Source organism: Brachionichthys hirsutus, unplaced genomic scaffold, assembly GCF_040956055.1.
Source record: "Brachionichthys hirsutus isolate HB-005 unplaced genomic scaffold, CSIRO-AGI_Bhir_v1 contig_794, whole genome shotgun sequence".
NCBI classification, from domain to species: Eukaryota; Metazoa; Chordata; class Actinopteri; order Lophiiformes; family Brachionichthyidae; genus Brachionichthys; species Brachionichthys hirsutus.
This window is the reverse complement of record NW_027180476.1, coordinates 90,385-103,361: the sequence shown is the minus strand read 5'-3', so window position 1 is coordinate 103,361 and position 12,977 is coordinate 90,385. Positions and strand designations below refer to the sequence as shown.

Below are 12,977 nucleotides of genomic sequence, written 5' to 3'. Positions count from 1 at the left end.
TCTCAGGGAAAGTGATGCTTCGTGATAAAAGTCTCGCTGCATTGCGTGCTTTTACAGGTGATAATGCCATGTTTATCACCTGTAAATGTGAAACATGTGCTACCATTTGCTAATTCGTGTTAAATGCAGTAAATTACTTCCGTTTAGTGAACCAGAATATCAGACAAATGACATTCTTGTGGCTCCAGATCACGTTAACCAACGTTATTAAAAGTGGTTTCACCCTGACCCAAAGACCTACCAGTCGACAGTCATCGCTCCAGCATTGCTTAAATTATAAAGTACACACAAACACACAATGTTAAAGATTTAATAAGACACTTTACGTGCTGGAATACAGATTCAATGTCATACAACAGCTTTAAGTCGTATTTCCCATGTGGAGAGTTGATCGTGCAAATCTTGTACCGATTGAAGATTATAGGAGGATCTTAATAGATTTCTATGTGCTGCTTTAGAGTCATTCATCATCGCAAAGTCAGACCTCAGACACATTTTCAAGATGTACCTCAGGTCTTCAGAAGAACACATCATGTGCTGCGGGGTGCTTCACAAAGCGCATTAACTTTACCTGTCACATGTCTAGATTAAAGAGCGACTGTGTAGAAAAATACCCGCACTAGGACACAAGGCACTTATTCAGGAAGTCGAAACAAGGTTAGATTTTTCAAAAACAAATAAATATGAAGAATTACATACATGGGTGTTTGATTGTGTGTTTTGGTGATGAAAAGAAAGACGAGAAAAAATGTTCACGAGCACTTCCAAAGGAAAAAGGAATGGAATTAGAGTTACATTTTCAAATGTAAATAAAAGCTGAGAAATATATTTGCCCTCAGTGATGCCTCGTGTGCAGCACCTTTATTATCTTCTGGGAGACGCCGGTGGCATTTCCAATCAAGAAAAAAAAACTTTCCAGTTGAATAAAAGTAATTAAGTCAAAATTTGCCCGGGGTAATAATTTCGGGCTTGTTAAGGCCACGCCTTAATAGCTGAGTCAAAAGCACAATGGAAACCCACTCGATTGAACATAACAATGGAATTCTTGCACATCCCACCCAGTCAGGCCAAACTGAAGAAGCCTTCTCTCTCTCTCTTACTTGGATCAGAGATAAAAACAAAAAAAACAAATTCAAACCCTAAACAGAAGTCCATTTGCTTCAGATGCGACCTCAAGCATTACTATGACCTAGAAGATGACTGAGAATCTACACCAGCATGATGCACACAATGCTGCACATTCAAACTGGACAGAGAAGAATAGCGCTTGTACAAGGTCACGCTGATTATTAAGGCTTCCCTTTACAGGCCACAAATACACCCCAGTGTACATTTAATTCCAAACAATTAATAAATAACTGTTAAATTGAATTGAATTGTTAGTGAATTACACTTTGGATAAATATACTGCATACATAAGACTGATCTGGAAGCTGAACCAGCGTGTGGTAACGCCGCCCCCTATTTGGCATACAGAATGGTTCACTCCTCATTGCTCAGGTCCGCACTTGGAACTTCCCAGCTTTCGTCAGATATTTGACTCCTTTAAAAGGCTTGTACTTCTCTCCAAACATGTCCAGACGACTCACCTTAAGACCTGTGGGAGAAGCAAAACGGAGTGGAGACTAGAAATACAACATCCCCTCTGACCCTTTCCAACCAAACAGCATCACTACAAACATTATTTAACCATTGCAGCCTCGAGAACAGGCCCGGAGAGACCGAGTGGGCCCACAAGGACAGACGTGTTAGATTTGGGGGGGGGGGTTCTGCTTCAAATTTACTTTAAGGTCATACTGTGGGGATTACCTGATATGGCCAGCTGCTGTATCTTGAATTCAATGTTAAGAGCGGGGTTATCTTCGGGTTTCGGGGCTCCCGCCTGTGTGGTCAGCGTCCCTCGCAAGTTAGGAAGCTTCTGGGGGTTCAGCTTCCCAATGTCCCAAACTAATACCTGCCATAATCATCAGCGGTTATCCCAGCAAGGACAATAAAACGCTTTCTGTTTGGTCGCTAAAAAACATGAAGAAGATTTATAATGCTATATTACTGCTTAGGGCAGCCTTGTAGCGAGTGCGTTACCTTGGTAGCAAGGTCGTAGGTGTAATTTCCCTGCGTGGCTGTCAGGTTGGCGGACAGCACGGCTTTGGGCATGTGGACGGTGACCTTTAACCCCTCCACCGCCTTCCCCGTGGTCTGCTTGGGTCCTATTGTGAGGTCAAGGCGGCCGGAAGGTCCCGTCTCAAAGAAACTAATGCTTTGCTTCACGTACACTGGAATGGCCACGAGACTGAGGAGCGGGACAGACGACGGCAACCAGTTAGCGGTCAGACAGCAGACACCTTGTGTTTACAAGACAACAAATGAGGCCTGTCGCCGAAACTAAACCACAATTTTCAGACATTCCTGAAACCCAAAAGAAAATAGCAGGACAAAGAAGTCACTGTTGGGAGGAGACGCTGACTCCGAGATCACGGCGGGCACACCTGCTGTCTGAATTTGACTGGTTTAGAAAGGAGACGCACAGACGTGCTTACTTTTGAGCGCTGACATGATAGGTCATGAGCGTGAAGTTCCCATCTGGCGGGACGAAGGAGAGGACGCGCTCCGACTCCCAGCGCTTAAAGCGCACACAAGGATGGAAGCTCACGTCATCGAGGAGACGGGAATTCTGTCATGGAGGGCAGACACGAAAGCAGAAAAGCACGAGTGCAGTCAGCAGTTAAACGGAGCTCTCTGTGTTAACTTCTGGAGACAAAATGTGAAAAAGACAGAGATTGAAGACACAGCTTGTCCTCCCTTTAAAAGGTAATAACAAAATATGGTATGGTGCATATAGTTAACATGACAGGGAACAGCACCCACCATAAAGGACAGCGTCAGATCAGGCATCCCAGTGAGCCTCACACAGGCCTCGATGGCACCCTGGATCTCTGCAAATACGGTTGTGCCTGAATGACACAGATTGAAGGCGCTGTGAGCGCCGTGAGCAAGATCCAAATACGCAATCAATACGTCATCACTTTTGTATCGTTGTGATAAAACAGTTGGTTATTCGTACCCGATTTGTCAAGGATGGCATCTACTTCCTCGATCACATCAAAATACGCCTCGTTATTGGTGTATTTAACTTCAGCTCGCCTCCATGGGACATTGGACAATTGACCTGTTGGCAATGTGTCCCCAACATTACTCCCTCCTGAAAGACACACACAAAAACATCACGTATGGGTTTTTCTTGCCCCCCCCCCCCCCCTCCTCCTCCCAAGATTACCTGTAAGTGTATTAACAACTGATCGCAGGATAGTGGGAGGCCTGATCATCTCCTTCAGGATGTTGGACTCCGTTGCAAGCGGAAAGCCGTTGTCCAGCATCTCCTCTAGCAGCTCGTACACGGTCACCACATTGTCGTTGATCACACCTTCTGAGCACTCGCCAAAGTAGTCCTGTCAACACACAACATCCATTTCACTCGAGACTAGACTGGCGTATACAAAAAAAAAAAGAAAGTGTTGTTGCAGGAAATCCAAGGTCAAAGATGTATCATATATTTCTATACTAGATACCAAATATATGGAGCATGTACAATGTTCATGTTCAGTCGGTTTCTGCAGCCGGTACACACAGATTATCGTATTCTTTTATGTGTATTGTGTTTTAAACTTTAAACACTTTACTTCATGTAGTGAAACGCGATACAAGCTGTAAGTACAGGTGTAGGAAGCGCCTCCATCTCTTTTGTGCCTTTCATTACGAGAAGACACTGTGCCGCAACTGCACACACACAATATATACAATAAATGTGTGTGTGTGTGTGTGTATACCAATATTAGAATGTAATACGGAATAATGACTTCTATTCACGCAAACACTAAAATAATTATTTGCGTAATTACATTGTATCATGAAAGCCTGGGCGGCGTCCTGCAGTTACTCAGTTCATGTATCTTGAGAACACACCGGGAGCTACAGCAATATTTGCACTTGCTTGGAAAATGGAATATTCCTCTAACTGCAAATTGTGCGACTTGGGAAAAATTCACAATCTACTAAATAAATAAGATAATTTCCTCTCTGTATCTTTTATTAAGATTAAATATGTACATTCTTTGTCTTCAGCATTGCAAAACCAGTTTGGGGGGACGGGAAATCTAATCCCCTCAGGTGCCAATGTCACGTTTGAACTGAAATTTACAATCTGTTTATGGAGAATGTTTTTTTTTTTTTTTTTTTATCACAGTGAGCACAGAGTTTAAACACACCTGAAATGTGTCTGCCACTCTGTGCAGAAACTCAATGACAAACAGCGGAGGGACTTCAGTCTGAATGACAGCAATGAAGAACAGCTTGTCCCTGTATATACTGATGAGATGGTGATGAGAAGTCTGCAGGACAGGGGGGACATTTTCTGGGTCCGCTGCCTTCTCCTTCGCATCGATAAAGTAATCACACACACGCCGGCTGATAACACTCTTCCAGTGTTTCTCCAGGAAGATGTCTCCCAAGTGATTAATCAGGAATAAACTGTGGATCATCTCAGCTGCAGCAATGACGTGGCTGTTGTTTACGAGTGCTCTGTTATTGAGTAAGACAGGAAGATAGAGAGATGAAAGTTTAAAAAAAACTTTTAAAAAACTTGGACACCTTGGAAATGATTTGATTGTACCCAAAATTAAAACCAACCAGCCATAATGTAAGTACAGAACTAACTTCAAACCCGAACTGCAGTACTTTTTGTTGGCTGGTTAGAAATCACAAAACTTCGAACAGCTTTAACTTAAATCTGCATTTTACTGCGAAAGTATCAATAAACGCGAGTCAGAAGCTTCACGGAAGATCAAAGTGTTTACCTGTCAAATGCGGTTGATGAGAGCAGGAATATTTGATGGTCCCACTATGGCGAGAAGTCAGCTGAGAACGCCTGTAGATTTGGGCAAACGTAAACACACCGGAACCCTGAAAATAGATCAACGAATCAAGAATAACGTCGTTCCTACCGATATAGTATCAAATTATAATCCTTACGGTGTCAATAACTAGTAATCCGAGTGTTACCTGGGTTGATACTGTGTCAGAGAAAAGTTTCACTCTTTCTAAACAGGCAACAAATGTGGGCAGCTAATCTCCGTGTAAATAATTTATTTGCCCTGATACTGCTCTTGCAGGCGACAAGTATAAGGCAACGTGGAATTGTAAGAATGAAAACGTGGTTCGTGCATGATAACACAAATTGTGCCTTCACAAAACGAATTTTAAAAAAATGAAATAAAAATGAGCAGACTGTGAAATCAAAACAACGTGAAAAGGCAGGTTCTGCATACCGGAAGGAAATTACATAAGTTAGCAAAAAAGAGTGCACCTAGCAACAGACTGAATGTATTGTAGCCTCAATATGCTTTTATTGATACAATATCAGAACAGCCTGATGATGATGATGAATATATTTATTAGATAGAATGTTAGAGTACAAGTACAGTCACACAGTAGCATGTATTACAGTACAAATAAAGTCAAACATCCTGTCTAAGAGGAGCATTTCAAAAAAGCCCTTGCGGTCTTGTTTCCGTTGAAAGTCCTTCGTACATAAATCATCCACAATTAACAATACAAATTTAACAATACAAATAAAAATAAAACCAATATTAAATTACTCAATTGATGCAACGTAACATTAGAAAAACAAAAATAAAATGATTTTACACCGCCAGTACAAACTAACAATTAATCTAAAATAAATTACACCACTGATGCAAAAATAAATTACACCACTGATGCAAAAGTGGTGTCACCTTTCCTACACTGTTATAGACAACTTTAGTTGTCATTCGGTTATTTGCTTACAATTTAATTATTACACTTCTGTAAGGCAACTGCTTAACGTGTCACTCAATACGTGGTGATACTTTCCGTCAAAGGTTATTAATGTAAGGTTATTGATCGGTGGTGGAGATATGTAGGGGGGGGGACTCGGGGCAGAGGGCGCTGTTGCTGCCTGCCAGGCAACCCTGAGGGTTTTTTTATTTGCTAAAAGCCCACCGCGTTTCGGTGCCGGTGAAGGCGACGACGCCGCGCAGAGTTTAATCATGGCTTCAGAAGAACCGCAAGCAAAGAAACAAAAACTCTCGGAGGAGGAGAAGACGGAGTCTCCAGAGAAAGAGATTCAATCGAGATTAAGGTGACCGGAAGTTAATAAACAAGAAAAGAATCTCTTTTGCGAAGCGACCTTCTCCTGAGTGCGTGAAAGCAGGAACGCGTGCACGTCGCTTCTTGCGATTAGTCTTTACCTGGACGCATTATAAGTGTCGAGTTTACTGAAAGCCCCGCTGTTATCTCTTCCGTTAACTAATATATAACTCTAATCTAATTTAAACTTAATCATCAATCCGCCGCAAAAAGAAACACTTGACGCGTGAGATTTGAGTTTGACTGATCTGTCATTGTGCACGCGCGTATTAAAATAAATTGCAAAGTAATAACAATAAATATGGGTATCGGTGATACCAGCCTGAATTGATCGGAAGTATCGCACATCACTTATTAGTATTCTGCTCACGATCTAACGTCGCTGCACAACGATGCGAGTTTTCAACGGGCGATACGAGCCAATCAGAAGACTGAGGCGGACCGGCTTGGCCCGCCCTCCTTCAGATGCATCCAATCAGTGCGCTCCAAGCAGGAGGAGTTGTTTTTGCAGGGGGGGGGGGGGGATGGATCTGCCACACGCTGAGCTGAAATTGTGACATTTAAAAATGCAAAGCTCTTTGCGAGGAAGTTGATCAACAGGTCCGTCAGTGTCTAGCAGCTACACAGAGTAGCACAGAGCAGCACGCCATGTCGTCTCTGAGGTAAGGGAACGCGCTTAAAGGGAGCCCTGCGTCCTGGTTCCGTTTCATTGGCTGCACAAGCCCATCAGTGCCAATCAGGGAATTTATTTTAAAAAAAGAACAATTGGTCTCTGTTGCGGCTTGTTTTAATGCATTTTATCTGGTGGGAGATAAGCTGACGCTCATTCGTTTTGAAATGCCTTCTGTTGCTCCGTATGCGAGGAATTTTCTTTTCCAGAGGAATTTGCATTTTGTCTTGCCATCAAACATGAGCACGTTAAAAAGTGGTGACTGCACCAGGGTGCACCAGGGTGCACCGGGGTCACTTGGTGTTTCTGCAGTATTAGCACAGGGCATGCTTGCAGAAAGGGAAACGCTTCAGACCGACCCACTGGCTGCATGCGTTTCACTGCAAGTCAAAATTCCAGAGGAACGGGAATTGTTCATTGACACACAGCCGATGCACCTTTTTTAGGAGCGGCCTCGTTTCATTTGGCTCCAGTAGTGGAAATGTCACTCTGGTGATTTAAAGTAACGTGTTTTTTTTTTTGGACATTGCAAGCCTATAATTTCCAATAGTTTCCTAAACTTGGCTCGGTATTGAACAGCCTACTTGGAGACGGCACACTGCTGTCATGATGTTCCCTCCCCGTTACATAACATGCAGGACTCAGTTTGTCTACGCTGCTGGCTGGATTCTTTTCTTTTTTTTTGCAGTATTTGTTTATAATATCGTGCATGTTTCCATACTGAGCCTCTCAGGCATACTACTTCTGCTTTTATTCCTGTCTGTTTTTAAGTTCATGCGAGTGAAGTCGCATGGAAACAAAACTGTGGACTGGGAACAAATAAGGGTCAAGTCTGGTCGTTATTTATTCCACCACTAAGTGGAATCAGCAGATGTTCATTTCTGTGTCCGTGAATCATGCCCTTTGACATTGAGCTGCAAGTAGGGCTCTCCGTACTTTGAACCGAGCGGTTTGAAGCTTGAACTTGCACCAATTGTTTGCCTTTAGGACATAAAGACATTACAGCATGGGCTCTGCTAAATTTGCCCCCTCATTACAGTCACTCTGACCATGTGAAAAAATGAACACAGATAATCATGGAAGATAACAAGGTTAGCGTTCTAGTTGAGTTTCACATTTTAACTCTTTGTCTTTTTTTTTCCAGCCCTAACTCGCTCTTTGGGATGGGAAACCCCCTTCTGGACATCTCTGCTGTCGTAGACAAAGAATTCTTGGATAAGTATGTCAAAGGACAGAAGCCATCATTATACTATTCATTTGTAGTGTAACCAACGTTGCAGCACTTATTTCTTTATATATAAAAAAAAACATTATTTAACCAAAAATATTATTTATTTATGTTAAACCAAGTGTCTTTTTGCTGCTGTAAAATCTCCAAAACTCCGATCCAGTGGTATATGAGGATGTCAGTGATGGGCTGACCAATAGATCAGTGGAGATTCATGATCAAAGCAGCACAGAGGACTGATCGTCTGTCAGGCCCGTACGGCTGTGCATTTATGCTCTCTGGACTGTTCTAGCTGATTTATCTTCTTCTTTGGCCATCGGTTAATGTTATATAACAGTTGCTAAGGCTTATATGTGAGTCGCCATTTAAAGCCACGGGGCTCTAAAATCATTGATTAATATCTGTGGGGTACTAATCATTTACACTTGACCTGTATATTTCTCTACGCTGACGGACTCTTCAGCAGAAACCAACACAGACAGACCTGACGCGTCCTGCTCTGTCCAAGCTCCGTCACTCAGGGTTGACCAGGGCAAGGGATTCCGGCTCAGAGTCCATTCTCCAAACCCCTTGCGTAAATTCTAGGAATAGAGCTAAAAACAAGCCAATCAAACGTGTTTCTAATCCAGACTCTCATGTCCAGAGTACATGTTTGACTTTCACAGACACTACATTCTGTTTCTCATTATTGATCAGCATAATATTGTTGTTTGGTCGTACGTAAAGCCTTTGATTAAGTGGTTTAATGATTAGATTGTGCACATTCTCCATTATGAGGGAGCTCCTGAGACAGCGCCATCATTTTGTCAGCATAAGCATAATCTAGATTCTTATTTCATATGTCTTTTTTAGCAGCGTGGTCTAGACTTCAGTGAAATATACATTAGCAGTTTTATTGTTATGGTGACAAGGCTTGCAGAAAATGAAAACGTCTTTTGTCTGTTATTTTGCAGGTACAGTTTGAAGCCGAATGACCAGATCCTGGCAGAGGACACGCACAAAGCATTGTATGAGCCTTGTGCATCGCCACATTTCCTGTAGAGCACAGGCTGAACCTCTCAGACATCTGAAGGCAGGGATTGTAGTCTGTGTGCACTGAGGAAAGAGAACATGGCTCGGATCGTGTGTAAGTCGGGCGTCCTCTGCTCCGGAGAGGACCGGTCAAAGCAGGCGTGCACCAGAAATCAGCCTGATTGACCTCCGCTCCTTAATAGATAACCAATGGCAGAGCGGCAGAATCCAGGACGCAGCCAGTCTCGGTCCAATAGCGAACCGGGACACTTCTACTCCCAGTCCCTCTGCAACAAGAAAGCAAACATTTCAGAGCAAGCGATAAGGCAGTCGAGCATTACTAGATTGCACGCATGTATTTTGACAGTAGAATTCACGTTTCCAGCAGCAACATCTGTTTTCACAGCGCCAGTGAGTTCTATAATGTCAGATATTCACATTAACACCAGGTGAGGATTACTGATGTTTGACGCAGCCAGGTGTTTGCATTAAAATGGCAGCTGCAGTGGTTTCCAATCACTAATGATTTCAGGTATCTCAGGTCTAGCATTAGGACTCGCATTGATTCCCAGCTGTAGGGTGGACCACGGTTCCATGTGTCAGTGGCTAGAGGGGCATTAATCATGAAGCCATTGCTGATTTGTTATGTACAGTATGAAGGCCACATGCAGGTCCAAACCTTTTAGTTATACTGCTTGGGTGCTAAAAGGGACAAAGAAAAAGCGAGCGTTTCAGTCGGCCCCGATTCTGTCTCTGACACGCCCATCAACCACACGAACGCATGTGTGTGGGCTGATGTGGCTGCTTTAATGGACTATAATGGGGGGGGGTTAGAGCTGCTTTTGCCTTAAGCGCAACATCAAAATGCAGCTTCTGCCGTAGTGTGTGTTGAACTGGAAGTTCAAATAGAATTACTTGTCATGCGAGTTCTGCAAGACTGTCTGGAATTAATATGCCTTAGAAATTCCAGCCCAACTGTGGATGAGGAAAGTAACGGCAACCAGAGTACATGTTTGTGGAGACATCCAATAAAAATTACTGCATGAGAAGAAGAAATCTGCAGCACACATGGTGCACACAAAAAAATGTAAAAAATAAAATTATGTTACTATCTAATCTGGTTTATATTTACAGGATGACCATAATTCATGCATGTCTCTTTGCGCAGATTCGAGGAGTTTGTGAAGAAGTTCAAAGTTGAGTACCACGCTGGAGGAGCCACGCAGAACTCCGTAAAGGTTGCTCAGGTCAGACTTCGGCACGCAGGCCCAGTCGCTGCTGCGCTGTCGTCTCGGCGCCCCTTCGGCGAGTGGGGCCGTTTCACTTTCGGGGCGCCTGTCATTGCAGTGGATGATCCAAGAACCCCGTAACGTCGGCACGTTCTTTGGCTGCATCGGCAAAGACAAGTTCGGCGAGATCCTGAAGCAGAAGGCGAAGGAAGCCCGCGTCGACGCCCACTACTACGAACAAGATAAAGAGCCCACAGGGACGTGCGCGGCCTGCATCACCGGAGATAACAGGTTGGTGAGAGAGTTATGGCTACAGCGTGTAAAGATCTGCATACAAGTCATCGGGTCTGTTTCCCCTTCCCTCCGACCAGGTCTCTGGTGGCTAATCTAGCTGCTGCTAACTGCTATGAGAAGGAGAAACATCTAGATCTGGAAGAAAACTGGAAGCTGGTGGAAAAGGCTCGCGTCTACTATATCGCTGTGAGTCGTAGTTTGTCTGTGTCGGAAGCAGCAGAGGACAAACGGGACAATGTCCCTGACGGGCTCGGGTAGTTTCTGCTCAAGGCTTCACTTCGAGTGATTCATCACAGCCATCAGTGATCGATGATTGGTGACCCGGTGTCGCGGTTTGCTACCAGGGCTTCTTCCTGACCGTCTCTCTGGAGTCCATCCTGAAAGTGGCCAAGCATGCAGCTGAAACGAACAAGCTGTTCTGCCTGAATCTCTCGGCGCCCTTCATCTGCGTGGCCTTCAAGGACAACCTCATGCAGGTCCTGCCTTATGTCGATGTCCTGTTCGGCAATGAGACCGTAAGGCAAATCGTCCATCTGTACAGTCTTCTGATTGTGTTGCCCACACGTAATTGTGTCATCGGTTTCTTTTTGTTTCCCAGGAGGCGGCAGCCTTTGCTAAAGAGCAGAACTTCGAGGCGAGTGGATTGGCGGTATTCACATTTGCTTTATTGTATCACGCGTTTTGTGCATTATCATCTTGGTTGTGTGTTTTGTCTGCAGACGACGGACATTAAGGAAATTGCCAAAAAGGCCCAGGCTTTGGCTAAAGTAAACAAAAAGAGACCAAGGATTGTGGTTATTACTCAGGGGAAGGATGAGACGACGATTGCCCAAAGTAAGACCTTCTATTATATTGTGTTATTATGTTATATTATTATTTTGCATATGAGTCTCTGTCCCCTTTCACCTCGTAGAAGTATAATATTCTGTCTTGTCCCTGTTCAGAGGGCAAGATTGAGACATTCCCTGTACTAAAGATAGACCCCAAGGATATTGTTGACACAAACGGTGCAGGCGATGCCTTCGTGGGAGGTAAGACGATCCCCTTTTTGTTTGTTTTTTTCATTTCGTACACTTAAAAGTTGCTTGTTACTTTCCGTATTTTTCTGTGGATTCCTGCTAAAGTGTCCTTGTTGCCTCGCAGGTTTTTTGTCTGAACTCGTAAAGGACAACCCGCTGGATCAGTGCGTGAACGCGGCACACTACGCTGCCAACGTCATCATCAGACGGGCGGGTTGCACCTTCCCAGAGAAACCAGACTTCAACTGAGGATTCTCAGGAAAGTCCTGAATCCTGAATCCTGTACACAACAAAGCAATGATTTCAAATATTTTCTTTAAATCCTACCTTTTATGTAGCTTTTTCTTTTTAAATTAGCAGTCCGTCCATCTCATCCAACCCAAATCAGAGTGCTGTATTTACCCAAACACACAAATGATTTCAGGGTATGTGGGATGGCCTGTCAACCTGCAGCAGCAGCCGCTGAGGTTGCTCATGCTTTCCAGCTTCTGATGTTTCCTCCTAACATCATTTTTATTCTCCCAGAAACGGTCTGTGTTTCTTTCATTAAATCTTTTGACCTTGTGAAAGGTCCCTAAGTTATCAACTCTGGACCAGTAGGAACGGAGCCAAGTGCCAAAGGAGCATTTATTTCCCTTACGATCACGGAAACGCAATGATGACACCACATTATGTGCTGTTTGCTTTAAAAAAGAGGATCTAAAGGGGATTGCAGATAAAATGTTTCTTTTCTACATGCATTTCGGTTCTAACACAGTCCGGCTTCCTGTCCACCTCTGCTCTGCGTGTGTCTTGACAAGTTTCTCCCCTCAAAGCACAAGAGACTGAATAGCTGACGACTAAAGAATTTGCATACTGCATTGGAATATGCATTTGTGACTTGTTTTAACATGTTTTAAATATATACATTATTTCTTATCATAAATTTAGATTTTTGGATGAAATGTAATTAAGGCCAGGCATGAAAGACGGTGTTTCATTTAAGTGCATGTTTCTATCCTGCCTTCACGCTCCCGAGTTGGGGAGGCCAAACCTATGAATCCAGTTTAGTTAACTGTCATTTTGTGGTTTGCATAATACTTGAATCTAAGAATCATGAATAAAGAAGAATGTGTGTTATTTCTAAATGCTACAAGACTTGCTTGAAACTTGACTGATGCACATTTTCCTTCTGTAAGAGCCTTTATGTATGTTCTTTTGTTGTTGTTTTTGGTTTCTCTTACAATCATGATGTTGGAAAGAAGATGCTGAAAATTCACAATAAAATGTGCAACTGCAAAGACTTGATTTAAATTAATTTCATAATAATGGTAACTTTGAATTTAGATCAGAAATATTGCAAA

At 43.3% G+C, this 12,977-nt stretch overlaps 2 protein-coding genes across 5 annotated transcripts; one reads left to right on the top strand and one right to left on the bottom strand.

Moving 5' to 3' along the window:
* Nucleotides 1–296: 296 nt before the first annotated feature.
* LOC137915218 (AP-3 complex subunit mu-1-like) lies at nucleotides 297–5,094 on the bottom strand. Its single transcript, XM_068758658.1, has 10 exons — nucleotides 5,056–5,094; nucleotides 4,851–4,956; nucleotides 4,263–4,575; nucleotides 3,275–3,446; nucleotides 3,062–3,199; nucleotides 2,866–2,951; nucleotides 2,538–2,671; nucleotides 2,083–2,290; nucleotides 1,810–1,954; nucleotides 297–1,597 (listed from the first exon to the last, which is right to left on the bottom strand). The coding sequence occupies exons 3-10, from the start codon at nucleotides 4,533–4,535 to the stop codon at nucleotides 1,497–1,499; spliced, it is 1,257 nt and encodes a 418-aa protein (XP_068614759.1). The 5' UTR covers nucleotides 4,536–4,575; nucleotides 4,851–4,956; nucleotides 5,056–5,094; the 3' UTR covers nucleotides 297–1,496.
* Nucleotides 5,095–6,083: 989 nt separating this feature from the next.
* Nucleotides 6,084–12,914, top strand: LOC137915229 (adenosine kinase-like). 4 transcript variants are annotated; one of them, XM_068758670.1, is made up of 11 exons: nucleotides 6,084–6,142; nucleotides 7,998–8,072; nucleotides 9,035–9,088; nucleotides 10,261–10,339; nucleotides 10,440–10,612; nucleotides 10,693–10,801; nucleotides 10,960–11,130; nucleotides 11,214–11,249; nucleotides 11,335–11,449; nucleotides 11,560–11,646; nucleotides 11,759–12,914. In XM_068758670.1, exons 1-11 carry the CDS (start codon nucleotides 6,084–6,086, stop codon nucleotides 11,881–11,883), a joined length of 1,083 nt encoding a protein of 360 aa, XP_068614771.1. In that variant the 3' UTR covers nucleotides 11,884–12,914. The 4 variants fall into 4 exon arrangements, with proteins under 4 accessions (XP_068614771.1, XP_068614770.1, XP_068614772.1 ...); XM_068758669.1 differs by having other exon boundaries at nucleotides 6,084–6,175; XM_068758671.1 differs by lacking the exon at nucleotides 6,084–6,142 and adding an exon at nucleotides 6,808–6,845.
* The last annotated feature ends 63 nt before the right edge of the window (nucleotides 12,915–12,977 follow it).

Bases quoted from the DNA above. Each gene is read 5' to 3' on its own strand.
- LOC137915218 (XM_068758658.1), bottom strand. From the start codon at position 4,535: ATGATCCACAGTTTATTCCTGATTAATCACTTGGGAGACATCTTCCTG. The intron at 3,200-3,274 runs GTAATCTTGGGA...TGTGTCTTTCAG, and splicing joins AGTTGTTAATACACTTACAG to GAGGGAGTAATGTTGGGGAC. The intron at 2,952-3,061 runs GTACGAATAACC...TGTGTCATTCAG, and splicing joins TGCCATCCTTGACAAATCGG to GCACAACCGTATTTGCAGAG.
- LOC137915229 (XM_068758669.1), top strand. From the start codon at position 6,084: ATGGCTTCAGAAGAACCGCAAGCAAAGAAACAAAAACTCTCGGAGGAG. The intron at 8,073-9,034 runs GTATGTCAAAGG...GTTATTTTGCAG, and splicing joins GACAAAGAATTCTTGGATAA to GTACAGTTTGAAGCCGAATG. The intron at 11,647-11,758 runs GTAAGACGATCC...GTTGCCTCGCAG, and splicing joins AGGCGATGCCTTCGTGGGAG to GTTTTTTGTCTGAACTCGTA.